This window comes from Colius striatus, chromosome 6 (genome assembly GCF_028858725.1).
Source record: "Colius striatus isolate bColStr4 chromosome 6, bColStr4.1.hap1, whole genome shotgun sequence".
Classification (NCBI taxonomy): domain Eukaryota; kingdom Metazoa; phylum Chordata; class Aves; order Coliiformes; family Coliidae; genus Colius; species Colius striatus.
Window position 1 is genome coordinate 37,270,852 of NC_084764.1, and position 14,298 is coordinate 37,285,149.

Here is a 14,298-nt window from a genome sequence, read left to right on the forward strand (position 1 = left end):
GGGGTTGGACTGGATGATCTTTTGAGGTCCCTTCCAGCCCTTAAGATTCTGTGATTCTGCAGTACTAATTACTACTGTTAAAGAGTTTCTTCTGAATTGGTTTTTGGTAACAGTGGTGGCCAGCACCATAGAACCATACAATTGTTTTGGTTGGAAAAGCCCTTTAAGCTCCTGGAGTCCAAGCCCTCCCCTCACCCGGCCCAGGCCACCACTAACCCATGGCCCTCAGCACCTCAGCTCCACGGCTGTGCAATAGCTCCAGGGATGGGGACTCCCCCACCTCCCTGGGCAGCCTGGCACAGGGGCTGACAACCCTCTCAGGCATAAACTTCTTCCTCAGCTCCAACCTAAACCTCCCCTGGGGCAACTTGAGGTCACTTCACAGGGCCTGTGGTGGGTCTGTGCCTTCCAGACGGCTTTGGGAAGACACAGGCGGCGGCTCGATGCAGGGCTGCATGGCGCAGACCGGCGATGCCTGGCCCCTTAGAAACAACCTGCGTGGTACGAGCGGACGCATCCCTGTGGCTCTGCGCTTCCCCCGCTCTCGGCACCGAAGCGCCGCTGCCCTTTCGCTGTGGCGGGAGAAGCGCCAGCGCTGACCGCCCTCCCCCGCCGTGCGCCTCGGCCCCGCAGCGCGCCCTTCCCCTCACCGAGGCCCACCCCGCAGCCGGGACGGGAGTAAGGGAAGCCTACGCCGCGCCAGCCGGCCCCTGGCAGCGCTGAGGGCGGGAGACGGGCGGCGGCTGTGCGGGCAGGCGCCGCGGGCAGCCCGAGCGCCGGCGAGCAGCAAGGCCCGGCCCCGCCCCGCCGCGGCGCGCCGGCTGTGGACAAGGCCCCGCGCGCCGCGGTGTGAGGGGCAGGGAGGCCGCGATGCCGCTGTACGAGGGCCTGGGCAGTGGCGGCGAGAAGACGGCCGTGGTGATAGACCTGGGCGAGGCCTTCACCAAGTGAGTGCCGCCGCGCTCTCCGGACGGCTCCTTGTCGCCACAGGCTTCGTGCTGGAGCCGGTGTGGCGGCGGCGGGCCGGGCCTGCCGTCGGGCCGAATGACTCCGGGGGGTTTTTTCCCCACGCCGCCTGCCTGTGGCGACCCGCGCGGTGCAAAGCCGGCAGTGACGGCCTGGCTTTCTGCTCTCGTATCTTGGACTGGAGGTGGAAGGAGAAGCGCTGAGTATTTAGTCATTCGTGTCGTGGGCCTCGGGCCGCCTCGTCGTGTCAGACACCCGCAGCTGCCCGCGCGTGTGCCCGGCGCGGAGAGGAGCTGTTGCAGCAACCTGTCCCTGCGCCCGGGGTGCAGATACTGTGGAAATGCTCCCTGGGTGGCAGTGGCCGGTTTGGAAAGGGAACTTATACACAGGAGGAAAAGGATTCTATTGGAATTAATGCTGCCGTGGCGTCCTTATGGACGTATTTGCCTGCTGGAAGCCGCAAGGATGCCTCTGCTTCTCTAAAGAGGGAGAAGTTGATGGTTTTGTATTTGTGTTTGTATGGAACTCGGGTTTGTATTAAGTTGTACTTGCCTTTTTTTTTTCACCTCAAGTGACTTTTGCAATAGCTCCAGGGATGGGGACTCCCCCACCTCCCTGGGCAGCCTGGCACAGGGGCTGACAACCCTCTCAGGGATAAACTTCTTCCTCAGCTCCAACCAAAAAAAGACTAGTAGATAAGACTTTCTCACTTAGAAACCACTGCAGTGTGATTGTGGAGAGGATCTACCAGATCCTCTTCATGGATGTAAACAAGATTCCACAAGTATTTTTGGGGGGGATTTGTGTTGCTGATCACAGGCTCTTCCCAAATTTCGAGTGCTTTTGAGGTTTTACCTCATGGTGTTATTTGTCTGATAAATGGCTCTTGGGGAAAAGCATTTCCCCCAAATGGTGTGTTTTTAGGGTCTATTCCCAGCCTTCACTCCTGTAAAGAAAAGATAGGAACTTCCTTATATGAGAGACATCTGTCATTTTCCAAATAAGATTGAAATTTACCAGAAGTTCAAAAGCTGTCAGGATGGCAGGTAAGGACAGCTGCCTGTGCATGCAGGGACCACCCAAGTCTTTGCCTGGGATACCAGAGAAAACAAGTTCTGAATTCTGTCTTATTTTAAGACATTTGGAGAAACCCATTGACAGTTGCCAAACATTTAAAGTATGAACCAACCTTTTGCACTGAAAGTACTTCAAGTAGTTTTCTGTTATTGTTTTCTACCCTGGTTTGCTCCTGAGGTTTATACTTCATGGGGGCAGCAGCAGTGAAACAAATGTCAAGCACAGAGTTTCATCTATAGTTGTTATGTCTTTTAAGGTACAATTGCTTTATGAAAGCCAGATGAGTTTCCAAAAGTTTGGTTTGGAGTTGCTGCTGTATTTATTGTGTTGCTACAGAGCCCTTGTGTTGTGTCAGAGTGCCGGGAGTAGTAACCACTCATCTTGAGTGAGTGATCTCTGAAATGACCTAGAATGCTTATCGGGGAGTGCAAAGAAGGCCAATGGCATTCTGGAGTGCATCAAGAAAAATGTGGGCAGCAGGTCGAGGGAGGTTCTCCTCCCCCTCTACTCTGCCCTGGTGATGCCTCATCTGGAGTCCCCAGCTCAAGAGGTACTGGGAACTGCTCAAGAGAGGCCAGCACAGGGCCACCAAGATGATCAGGGGACTGGAGCATCTTCCTTAAGAGGAAAGGCTGCGGGAACTGGGGCTGTTTAGTCTTGAGGAGACTGAGGGGGGATCTCAATTACAAGTATATAAATGATGGGTGTCAAGAGGTTGGGGCATCATTTTTTCTATTTTATCTAGTGGCAGGACAAAGGGTAATGGGGTGAAGCAGGAACACAAAAAGTTCCATTTAAACAGAAGGAAAAACTATTTCACTGTACAGGTGAGGGAGCCCTGGCACAGGCTGCCTGAGGAGGGTGTGGAGTCTCCTTTTCTGGAGGTCTTAAAAACCCACCTGGACATCTTCCTCTGTGGCCTGATCTAGGTGGACCTGTTTTAGCAGAGGGGTTAGACTAGATGATCTCTAAAGGTCCCTTCCAACCCCTACCATTCTGTGACTCTATGATTTCAAAGTAAGACAAGCTGGAAATAGGGGAAAAAAAAATACCAGTGGAATGGTGCTGTTCAGCAGTGAAATAGGTCATAGGACCTGCATAACTGTGGGTACCATGTCTTTGACTTTTGTTTCTGCTAAATAAACATCACAGAAAGCAAGGATTTAAAGAGGAGACAATAACTTACTCTTGCCTGTGTTTATTCAGAGCTTTGGTAGGGCCTGTATGGAGGACACAGGAATGTATTTCTTTGGAAGTTTAATAGGCAGTAAGGAAGATTGCAGGTGGATGGTTGTAAACAGAAAGCTGTACTCAGTGGAATGTTGGAGGCACATCAGAATTGAGCATTCCAGTTTTCAAAGGAGCAAAGAAATCTCATTTTTGTTTTGTGCAGCTGAGGGTGAGTCAATACAGAGATATTGTCTTTCTCAGTCAGAATGGCTAGTAGCAAACCTATATGTAAGACAACTCTTTGCAGTCACAGAGATATCCACAATTGATTACTTTTTGATGATTCCTAAGCCCACTCTGTTAAATAGCGACTTCCAAGTGCTAAGGTTTTTAATATTTTCTTGTAGGTGTGGTTTTGCAGGAGAAACAGGACCAAGGTGCATCATTCCTAGTGAAATCAAGAAGCCCAATGTCGCAAAGGTAAGTTATTCTACCTGAACTCTTGTACTTTGACAATTTTTCATAGGATATCATGGAAAGAATTTTCAGAGATATTTTCTGCCCATCATCAGCTATTTTTCATTGTCTTCTAACTGCTGCTCTTAAAAGTTTGTCACTAAGTAAGTATGATAATGATGCTGATGTTAATTGGTGCTCCTGACACCTGCAACTTACATTTGGGGCATTTACTGAGAAATTTCTTTGCCTAGCTATGCTTTTGTTTTGGAAAACTACTGTGGAAAAATTTGCATGAACAAACCCTGATCTTTAGTTATAGAGTGAGTTTGAGCACATTGTTAAGGACATAGGACAAATCGGGCAAGAGTGAGAATGTCTTTATATCTGGCAAATTCTCTGCATTCAGATACAATATATGATCGTATATGTTTCTTTATATATCGTGTACATGTTTATATGTAATCATTGCCTAGTATTTAAGCTGCCTCTGGATATTTTTACTTTACAGCCTGTCAAAGTTGTCCAGTATAACATTAATACAGAAGAGCTGTATTCATACCTGAAGGAATTTATCCATATGCTGTATTTCAGGTAAGAGATACTTGGATGTTAGTTATTCCATCCTTCTGCAACTCTTTTCTGACTGCATGGGGAAGTGTTGGAAGCATGAGTGAAGGCTGCTGTCTAGTTGAATAAGAAAGAAGAAACAAGGTTTTGCAAGTGACTGCCTGGCTTTATTCTTGTAGGAGAAATGTAATGGTGCTGAGATTCGGGTTCTATTACAAGGACTTATTGTCCTGCAGCATCAATTGCTCTCCACAAATAAACTATGATAAGTTGCCTTTTAGCTGTGGCACTTAAAAAGGACTTGATAAGGGAAAGTCGTTACCTTGGAAGTTACACTGATTTTGATGGGGCTGAAGCTCATCTTCTGTCAATGCAGAGCTCTCTCCATGGGACAGTGGTTTGGAAGGAGGAATCTTAACCTGTGGAATATTTTTTCTCTCAGTAATACATTCTTTATTGTGTTTTTAGTACCATTACTGAATAATGAAGTTGGTCTCAGTCTTTTCCCTTTATTTCCAATCCTTAGTTTTCCACAGTAAAAAACATCACTAGATACAGGGAAACAAGTGCTTTAGTTTCTGTGCCTCAGATCTTCTGGTGTGAGTGGCAGCTTTCTCTTTTCCCATCCTTGATCATCACTTTATAACCAAAATCAGGACAATTCCATCCTTTTCCACTGATATCAGGACATCTGCATCATCGTTCTTCCTCTTTTATTGACACACTATGAGACTGGATGAACTATTAATGGCTGTTATTCTTGCCTATTTTTGCATTTCTTTATATTGATTTGGAAATGTAGGATGTGCATGCAGACCCTCAGCCTGCTGGCAAGTAGCTCTAGAACTTGTTCTCTGTAACTCTGTTTCCTGACTCTCTTGTTTGGAAAAGTTTGAGGTGTTTTTTTTTAATTTAGGAAAAGGACTTGTGACCTGATGTAGGTGACCCTGCTTCTGCAGGGGGGTTGGGCTAGATGATCTCTAAAGGTCCCTTCCAACCCCTACCATTCTATGATTCTATGATATGCTGTAGAAATTCTGACTAAATGCACATTTTTAGGCTTTTTTAGGAGAATGGAATATGAAAATAAGGTAATCTTATAATACGTGCTTAAACTTAGCAGTTTTGTTTTACAAGTCTTGCCTTTTTTTAGGCATCTGCTGGTGAATCCCAGAGACCGTCGTGTCGTGATCATAGAATCTGTCTTGTGCCCTTCCCACTTCAGAGACACTCTCACCAGAGTCCTCTTCAAGCACTTTGAGGTACGTGTTTTACGTAACAGCTGTATGAGCTCAGCATGGCACTTGCTGGCATAAATGTTACTTACAGTCGTTACCAGATATGGACAAAGAAACGAAAATAATGCCAGAAGGATGAAAGAGGCAGAGAGAGATCAGAAAAAGCTGGTGGTCAGGGCTTGGAGACTGGGCTAAAGGACATTTTTGTTCCATTCTGACTCTTTGTGAGGCCTCACAAAAGATGCTGTTAACTGGAAGCTGGAAGGTTTCTCTGGCTTGCACGAAAATACAGCTCGTATCACATTGTTCCAGACAGATCCAATAGTCCCCATTGAGCACTGCCTGAAGCCAGCATTTATATTTAAACACTTGCTAGTGCTCTGTCAGCAAATCTCATCACTACCAGAGTCAATATCTTTGCCTAGTATGTGATCTAACCTCTGGCTGTACCCACTACAGTAAGAGCTCACCTGAAATTTATTATCTTCTCTACGTAATCAGTCTCTTTGAAGAAAAGTCTGAACCTGGTTCTTGCTTAGTTCTAAAATGTTTTGGAAAGGGACTCCATACTTGTTGAGTTCAAACTGGTTAAGGTTCTTTTTCTAAAAAGTGGTGAAACTAGTTTGTCTGCAGTCTTTCACTGTGCTTCCACAAGACAGTTTGCCAACTAATCTTTAGCTTCTGTGTAATTCTTTCCTACTGTTGATAAAATTTTCTGATGACTTCAAATTGATGAAAAAAATGAGGGACTCGGGTTTGGGGTTTTTTTTACTCTACTCACAGGAAGAAAAAAAATCTGTCTCAGAGAAAGCACTCCCATGCAAAATTGATAGTGAAAAATGGCACGTGACTTGGGAAGTCCTGTTTTGATGGGGAGACTTTGTAACTTGTTAAGAAGCCAGCTTATACTGGTGTGAAGTTAATTCTGTCTGGCTAGTATTTCCATTTGGTGCAAAGATTAAGAGTGACATGTTAATACAGGCTGGGTATTACGACTTGTGTCTCTGAGCTGAACATTGGTAATGTTGCCCTTAAGTGCAGGATTTTTTGGAATTGCCCATTTAATCCACACTTTGGAGTGTTCTGTTAAAGCAACTGTCACTATCTAGGCAACTTGATTTATGGAATTCTAGAATAAGGAAGTAATTCTTGTGTAATTTTGACTGCAGTTCCCACATTTCTTTGGGGAGAGTGGTTTAAGTAGCTTCTTTGTGAGGCCGCAGTTAACAAGCCCATCTGGTGTGTACCACATATAAGGTTAGTGTAGAATTTAGAATCCTGTTGTTATTTTGTTCATTACTGCACTAACTTAAAAACCAAATGGATATTCAGATACAGTTGTTTGGATTTTGCTTTTAATATGATGTGCAAGGAAAGGATCACTGCTTCGGGTGGTTTGTTTCTTTCTTTCACCTCCTCCTGTCAATTGTCCTTTCGCTTTACTTGCAGGTGCCTTCTGTTTTGTTTGCTCCGAGTCATCTGATGTCTCTCCTGACACTTGGGATCAATTCTGCCATGGTGCTAGACTGTGGATATGCAGAAAGCTTGGTGCTGCCCGTATCCTTTCATATGCACAAACAAAAGTTTAGTCAGTGAGGCTATTGGGATGAGATGGTATTTCTGTAGACTTCAGGTGTGCTAAGAAGTAATAGGGCACGATCAGACAGTCTGGCTTTTGATTGTAAGATACCATGACTTGGGGAATCTCTTCATGGCTGATGTGGTAAAGCTGTGTTCCCTCAAAACCTGGGACTAGTGGTTCGTAACTTCAACCTTTGTACATTAAAAATTGGTTCTGGAGAAAAGCAGAAAGTGTTTCCAATGGTTAATGCAAGAGATTGTTGAGGAGGAAAAAAACCCTCAGTCCAGCAGACTGAAAACTCACAAACCAAAAGGAGTATTTCCTTATCTTCATGTAGATCTATGAGGGAATTACCATCCTGAGCTGCTGGGGTTCTCTTCCTCTAGGAGGAAAGGCTATCCACAAGTAAGTTTGGTTAAACATTCCAGGTTACCGATGGTCAATTTGTGAAAGTTCATCTTGACTGTTGAGTGAAGATGCCTGTTGAGCATGACTTAAATCAAAACTGTTGCCACAACAGCATTGGTGTTTTAGTGACCACTCTTTGGCTTTTGTTGGTGTAGTAAAAGCTGTGAGATTCGGCTCTACTTCAGTTCTTGTTTAGAAGAGTGTGACTGAAGGGAATAAATACTGTCTCTTAAGCGTAATATAATCAGCCTGAGTTCATAGCTGTCTTGAGCTGACTGGTTGTGCAATGTTTTAGGGAGCTGGAATATCAGTTGTTGGAGCAGTGCACGGTTGATACAGGATTAGCCAAAGGACAAAGCCTTCCGTCTGTGATGGGTAAGGTCTCCCTGATGCTGTGAACATGCACTTGGGAAAGCGAGTTAATACTAACAGTGAATAAAACAGCATTAGTACTCACCACATCTTGTGTGATCTGCTTTCATGATTTCTTTCTCCATATTTAAGAAGTATATTATTTTTATGATAAGCCACTCACAACAGAAGGTTTGAAAGAAGGCTGACATAAGCTTCTGCAGTAATCTTCTGTCTGGTTTGAGAGAAGACAAACTTTATTTCTCTTCTTAATGTTTTTTCTTCCTTGGAAATTTTTAAAAGCTACTGTCAAAGTGAAACTTGAATGTCCAAAATGTAATTCAAATGTAATCTAATTCTTAAATCCACTTTCTATTTAAAAAGCTTCTGTTCTAAGTTATGTTTTTGATTTCAGGCTCAGTTCCAGAAGACATAGTAGAGGATATAAAAGGTAAAATTTTCTCCTTCATGAAAGTCTAGTTTATTCAGTTGTGCAGTAGAGTATGATAGTAACCAGTGTGCAACACTTTAAGGCATTTATCTTCTCTGTTTACCCTATTTCTTGCCTGTTGGAAGAACTTGCAGCGTTCTTCCTCGTGGAGAGTAAATCCAAGCCCATGTTGAATTCCTCATTCAAGTTTAGCCTGTGTGTTGTTAAGATGTAGCTCATAGACAGGTCTGGCAGAGGAGCACAGAGCAGACGTTCTGCTGCTGTGAAGCTCCTGTCAGCAGCAGACTGGCTGAGCTTCATGTGGCATTTCTCAGCTACTGACATTTTGTTTGCTGCATATGAACGTGTACGGTGTGAGCTCTATGTGGGGCTTCGAGTTCGCAGAGGTAATGTTCGGAACCTGTCATCAGAGCTATGTTTTGGTTGAAAATGCAGCATTTAAGCAATCTGACACTATGACAAAAGAATATTTTAAGTTCATTTTGTTAATAGATTATCTAGGAAGTTTTGTTAATAGATTATCTAGGAAGGCTGAAGTTGCCTTAAAGTAAATCTTGCAAGAAATGTATATATAAAAGACATTTGGCTGCCTTGATCAGGTGGGAGAGATGAGTCAAGGACTACACTTCCACCAGAAGAAAGAGAGTCTATCTTTGAGCAGAACTTGGATGAATTTTTATGTAATGTTTCACATCCAACAGATATAAAACTTTATATACTTGTGGAAAACAGCAACTAGTGTCCATCTCTTGGCCCAAACTGGGAAGAAATTCATCAGTCAAATGCAAAATAGCTTCAATGCAGCTGGTGCTTTGTTAAATGGAAGTTACTTTTCTAATTGCTGGACTTGAACACAGTTTTCTCATCAGTTCTGGGCTTTGTGCAGTCTTTTGAAACCAGGTATATATAATATGCTAGGGTTGAAGTTCTGATTGCCTGTGTGTTAAGGGTTGTTTCTTTGTGACAGCCATTTATTTCTATGATTCTATCATTTATGAAGAAGATACTCATTTGTGCCAGATAAAAATAAATAAGTATGTAATAACACTAACAACTGGGATACAAATGGAATGGTGTTCTGTCAGTGTTGCCTGGAGACAAAAAAACAACCAGTCTCTGGAATTCTGAGGGTGCTGAAGTTGCACTGGGAACAATATTGCAGCTTGTTTAGAAAGTGAGTAATGTCTCATTCGTACCCATGGTGCAAGACCCACAGTGGTGTGTTTAACAGCAGAAGACAACCCCTGGCACCTTGTGGTAACCAAAGGAATGATTAGTAACGTCTCTGTGTCTTCAAATCTTACATAGCTTGTCTGAAGGAGAAATCTTGCCTGTCCTAGCATAGTTTGAGTGTCAGCTTCATTTAAATTCATGGTCTGGGTAGCATCTGAGCTCTGTTTAAGTGTAGAGACTGCAAATTCTTTGCATTTATTTGATAATGTCTTGGCCCAGCGAAGGCCTAAAGTGTGTGTTCTTCTCTAAATTAAACAAAATCTTTTTTTTTTTTTTTACTGGTAATGAAAAGAAGGATCCAACTAACTCTCTCTTCTGCTCCCATCTTTTCTTTTATGAAGTCCGCACTTGTTTTGTGAGCGATCTCCAACGTGGACTGAAAATCCAAGCGGCCAAATTCAACATCAATGGCAGTGCTGAGGTGGGTGGAGAACGAAGCTGATCCATCTTTTGAAGTGGATGGAGCCTTTTTGACTTCTAAATGTGTACATGTTTTTGTTTCCAGCGTCCTTCACCACCCCCAGATGTGGACTATCCTTTAGATGGAGAAAAGATTCTCCGTGTAGTGGGCCCCATTAGGTGAGAAATACCCTTTCAAACCGTTTATCTTGAGGAGGATGTATTTTCAGCTTTAGAAACATAGGAGTTTTCATAATATTGAATTTTAGAACACTTGCATATGCTTTTAATGCGTCTTAAATTAAGGCTTTGTAATAAGAGGTGCCAGCTTCCCCACAGAGCTGACAGTTGAGGATGACAGCAAACAGATTGGAGGGATGTAGGATACAGAAACAGAGTGTTAATGCATGATGAGAGACAGGTTTAGTGAGGTGAATGAGACATTATCTCCTCCCCATTGGCACTGCCTGGTGCTCAAACTGTATGACAGAAGTTGTGATGCATTGTCAGCAGGAAGCCTGTAGTTACTTCCAGCTCTGCTGCTGATCAGCTTGAGCTCGCAGGGTACCATTGCTTCTCCTTAACACTCATTTCCTGTTTTCTCAACAGAGACTCCGTGGTTGAAATACTATTTGAACAGGATAATGAAGAGACATCTGTTGCCACTTTGATCTTGGATTCACTCATTCGGGTATCTATATTAGAAACAACTTTTTAATGCCTCCAACCTTAGGGAGCCTGCTGTTAGAAATCACTTTTTCCAGAGTAACACCCTTCTGACAACAGGTAGGGATTGGTTGAAAAAGCTGAGCACAGCATGACTTCTGGGGTTCTGCCACAAGGTTAATTTCCATGGGGTAATAAGTCACCATGTGTCATCCAATCAGACTGTTTTCTTGCTCTTTGGGGTACTGCAGTGTCTCTAGGACAGAAGAAACAGTGCGCACTCCTCAGCAAAAATCATAACCCTGCTTGCCTTTGCTTGGGGGTGAGGCTCTGCTTATGTAATGATGGAGTAGCTAATCCTCGATGTCATAGGAATTACAGTGAAGTGCCACAGGTAATGTGTTTCTTTTTTCCAAGGTGTTTTGCTCAGGAGTCCTGCAGACTCCTTACCTAAGAGAGAACAACAATGAATTTGGACATATCTCTTGCAGGCAGTATTATATTTATTGGGGAAAATTTTCTTGGCACATACAACTGCTTCATTTCTTATTATATGTCAGGAAGAAAAAAGCATTAGAAAACCACTATAAATGGAAATTTTAATTATATGGTGGTGTATGTATGTTAATTAAAGTTGACTTCCTGTAGCTATTGATGCCATTTCAGTTAGTTTGCTGAGATGTAATTTATTGGAGACCCATAAGCTTGGATGATACGACAAACATTTCAGTTATAATTCCTTATGGAAACAAATTGTTGAACAAGATCTATGCCTGGACAGCTCACCTCTGTTCCTCTGGGCATTTACCTGTGTCACTGGACAGAGGAAAGACAAATGCGAAACTTGCAGGTGTTAGATAATGTAAATGGCATAGATCTGTTTGTGAGGGGCAGCACTGACAAAGATTGGTCTTCTCATGCCTTTGCACCTTCTGGTTGGATTATCTGATGACTAAGGCAGGCTCCTGCAGAAACCTTTTCTGCCACAGAGACTTTTGTAGCATCTTTCTCTGACATGGAGGTAAAAACAGTCCATCTTGTATATAACAGTTTTCTCTCTCAGAGAGCTCTGGTTGAGACTCCACCCCTCTCTGGCACATCTTCTGGCAGAACTCAGAGTAGTTATTGTCACTGATACCTCTGTTGTCTCGGCCTGTCTCAGCTGAAGGGCTTTGCAGGGACTCCGTGTGCCCATAAAAGGCTCATCTGGGCAGTTCCCTAGGACTGATTTTCTTGGGAAGTCTGAGGAGAAAAATAATGCTGGTTAAGCTTCAGCCAAGGGTGAAGAAAAAACAGCAGCTAAAGTGAGTGGAAAGGCTGACTGAATTTCTATCAGACCTTTGAATGCTTGTTCATGCAACTTCAGTTAAAGTGTGTTTTGTTGGGTTTTTTGGGTTGTTTATTTTTTTTTCCTTTTTATGCATTAGTGTCCCATAGACACCAGGAAGCAGTTGGCAGAGAACTTGGTCGTGATTGGTGGCACTGCCATGTTGCCAGGATTCCTGCACAGGCTCATGGCTGAAATCAGGTACCTGGTAGAGAAACCAAAATACAAAGAAGCACTTGCTACTAAAACCTTCAGAATCCACACTCCACCTGCCAAACCCAACTGTGTGGCCTGGCTGGGAGGTAAGAATTAAAGTAACTGTTCAGCAAAGGTGTAAAGTGAAAAGCAAACCTTCCAAGTGAGATATGTAGAGTAGCAGTGAGAACAGATGAAGTATTAAAATCAAGCTGCATCGTTGCTCTGTGGAATTGTTACGACCTCCTGGGAGAAACTGTGTGGTGTAAAGCTCTCTCGGGGACACTGGGAGGGCAGAAATGCACTGCAGGTTATGGGAGCTTTGAATCATTCCAGAGTTGTGGAAGGTGAGGTGTCGCCTCGGGTGCAGTACAGAGCTGCTGCCGTACGGTGGCACCAGTAAAGCAGTCGGGCAGAGCAGAAACCTGCTGGCTGCTGGCTCCCCGGGCCGTTCTCAAGTGCCTGGAATCCATCGGCGCTGCGATGGATTTTAGATGCTGGAGTGGCAAGTCAGGGAAAAAAAACAGGGCTTTCTGTTGCTAGCAGCTCTTCAGAATGGTTCTCAGGTTGATAGGATTTATGCTTTTCTAAGCCCTCAGTTAAGCTGAGCCCGTGTGGTACATATGAGGAGCTAACCTGAACTGTAAAGGTAGATTTTATTCTTGTATGCTTTGAGAAGTAAATGTTTATAAAATGATAGGTTTAAAGTCTTTTTAGTCTACTCTTAGGATTAGCAAACATGAATAATTTGCATGCAGCAAGTTCTCTTGAGGCTTTTCTTTGCTGGCAGTGCCAGTCAGCCACTGCAGGCTGAATCTGCTCACAGCACATGTAAACTTTGTGTGAGTATTGTGTGATGCCCTTTATGTGCAGAGGAAATTGCCTTAAACACAAGGTGGTTGATTTGAAGTGCTTAAAAATAAAATCTTTGTTGTAAGAAGCAGTTCAGCCAGGCTAGTTTTGTTCTCACCAGAAACTAGATGATTCTTTGGTTTCAGTTAATTTCAAGGAACGTAAATGGAAGCGATTTGGGAGTAGCTGGGCTATTGAACAGGAGAGTGGCCAGGTCCTTGCATTCCTTTTGGGGCAGAACCAGAAAAAGAATACTTGAGATTTTATTGGGAGGAAGTAGAAAAAGCAATTGAATACATCAGATTAATGTGCAGCATTATTTTTGTTTTGCCCTCAATAATGTAGGAGCCATTTTTGGAGCACTTCAGGATATACTTGGCAGCCGGTCTGTGTCCAAAGAATATTACAGCCAGACAGGCCGCATCCCTGACTGGTGCTGTCTCAATAACCCGCCGCTGGAAATGATGTTTGATGTTGGAAAAGCACCCCCACCGTTGATGAAGAGGGCTTTTTCTACTGAGAAATAAAACACTTAAATGCTCCATGAGGACTCTCCGAGGATTCATCTCTTTCAAGTAGATATGTGTGCATTGGCTTCTTTTTTTTAATGAAGTAATTTGTGTGTAACACTATTAAAGATGAGCAATGTGGATGTTTGGAGGGAGTGTGTTGGTAGGTACTAACACTATTTAAACCCATGTCCAGTTGTAGTTAACTCTAGCAACTGCTGTGTTCTTTTGCCCACTTTTGAAGAAATTCTGTACCATTGTGAGTTGTAGCCTACTGAGCTGTTTGTTATTTATCTGTACAGTAAATGACATTGCTGAAAATGCTTGTTTTAAGAAGCTTTGATTTTAAATGTACTTGGAAGAAAAAAGGACAGTCTGCTGTGGGAAACAGCCATGGCAGTTTTTCTGACAGATTCAATATGAAAGTGTTCCACCCTTGAATCACATGTGAGGACATGGTTTGGAGCTGTTTAGCAAAGGTGCTGGAGCACTGTTTCCCCTTGACATGGGCCTGTTCTGAGAGTTTTAGCAGAGAACTCCTTTGCATCCTTCATAGGGCTGAGCTAACAACTCTAATCAGGGAAACATTTAAACCATTTAAGACCTATAAACAGGGGTGCAAAGGAAACCTTGAATCTCTTATTGAACTGTCAGGTTCAGAAGTCACTTCTTTGCCTTTCTTCTCACTATCAGAAATGTTTAACGTCGCTGTCCCGCAATAATATGTATTACATGAAAATTCAATACAAAGCCCATCACTTAAGAACTCTGCATGGGGGTATTGACACTAGACATAGGAATTATAGATAGCTGCAGTGGTTGCTGAAGCACATTTCTGAAGCATATGT

General features: G+C 43.4%; 1 protein-coding gene across 3 annotated transcripts; it reads left to right on the plus strand.

Annotated features, from left to right (window-relative positions):
- Positions 1 to 809: 809 nt before the first annotated feature.
- On the plus strand, positions 810 to 13,771 carry ACTR10 (actin related protein 10). 3 transcript variants are annotated; one of them, XM_061998241.1, is made up of 13 exons: positions 810 to 947; positions 3,621 to 3,693; positions 4,181 to 4,263; positions 5,393 to 5,501; positions 6,927 to 7,034; positions 7,397 to 7,464; positions 7,763 to 7,842; positions 8,234 to 8,269; positions 9,844 to 9,923; positions 10,008 to 10,081; positions 10,511 to 10,592; positions 11,995 to 12,196; positions 13,287 to 13,771. In XM_061998241.1, exons 1-13 carry the CDS (start codon positions 871 to 873, stop codon positions 13,466 to 13,468), a joined length of 1,254 nt encoding a protein of 417 aa, XP_061854225.1. In that variant the 5' UTR covers positions 810 to 870; the 3' UTR covers positions 13,469 to 13,771. The 3 variants fall into 3 exon arrangements, with proteins under 3 accessions (XP_061854225.1, XP_061854226.1, XP_061854227.1); XM_061998242.1 differs by lacking the exon at positions 810 to 947 and adding an exon at positions 1,015 to 1,425; XM_061998243.1 differs by lacking the exon at positions 810 to 947 and adding an exon at positions 1,471 to 1,496.
- The last annotated feature ends 527 nt before the right edge of the window (positions 13,772 to 14,298 follow it).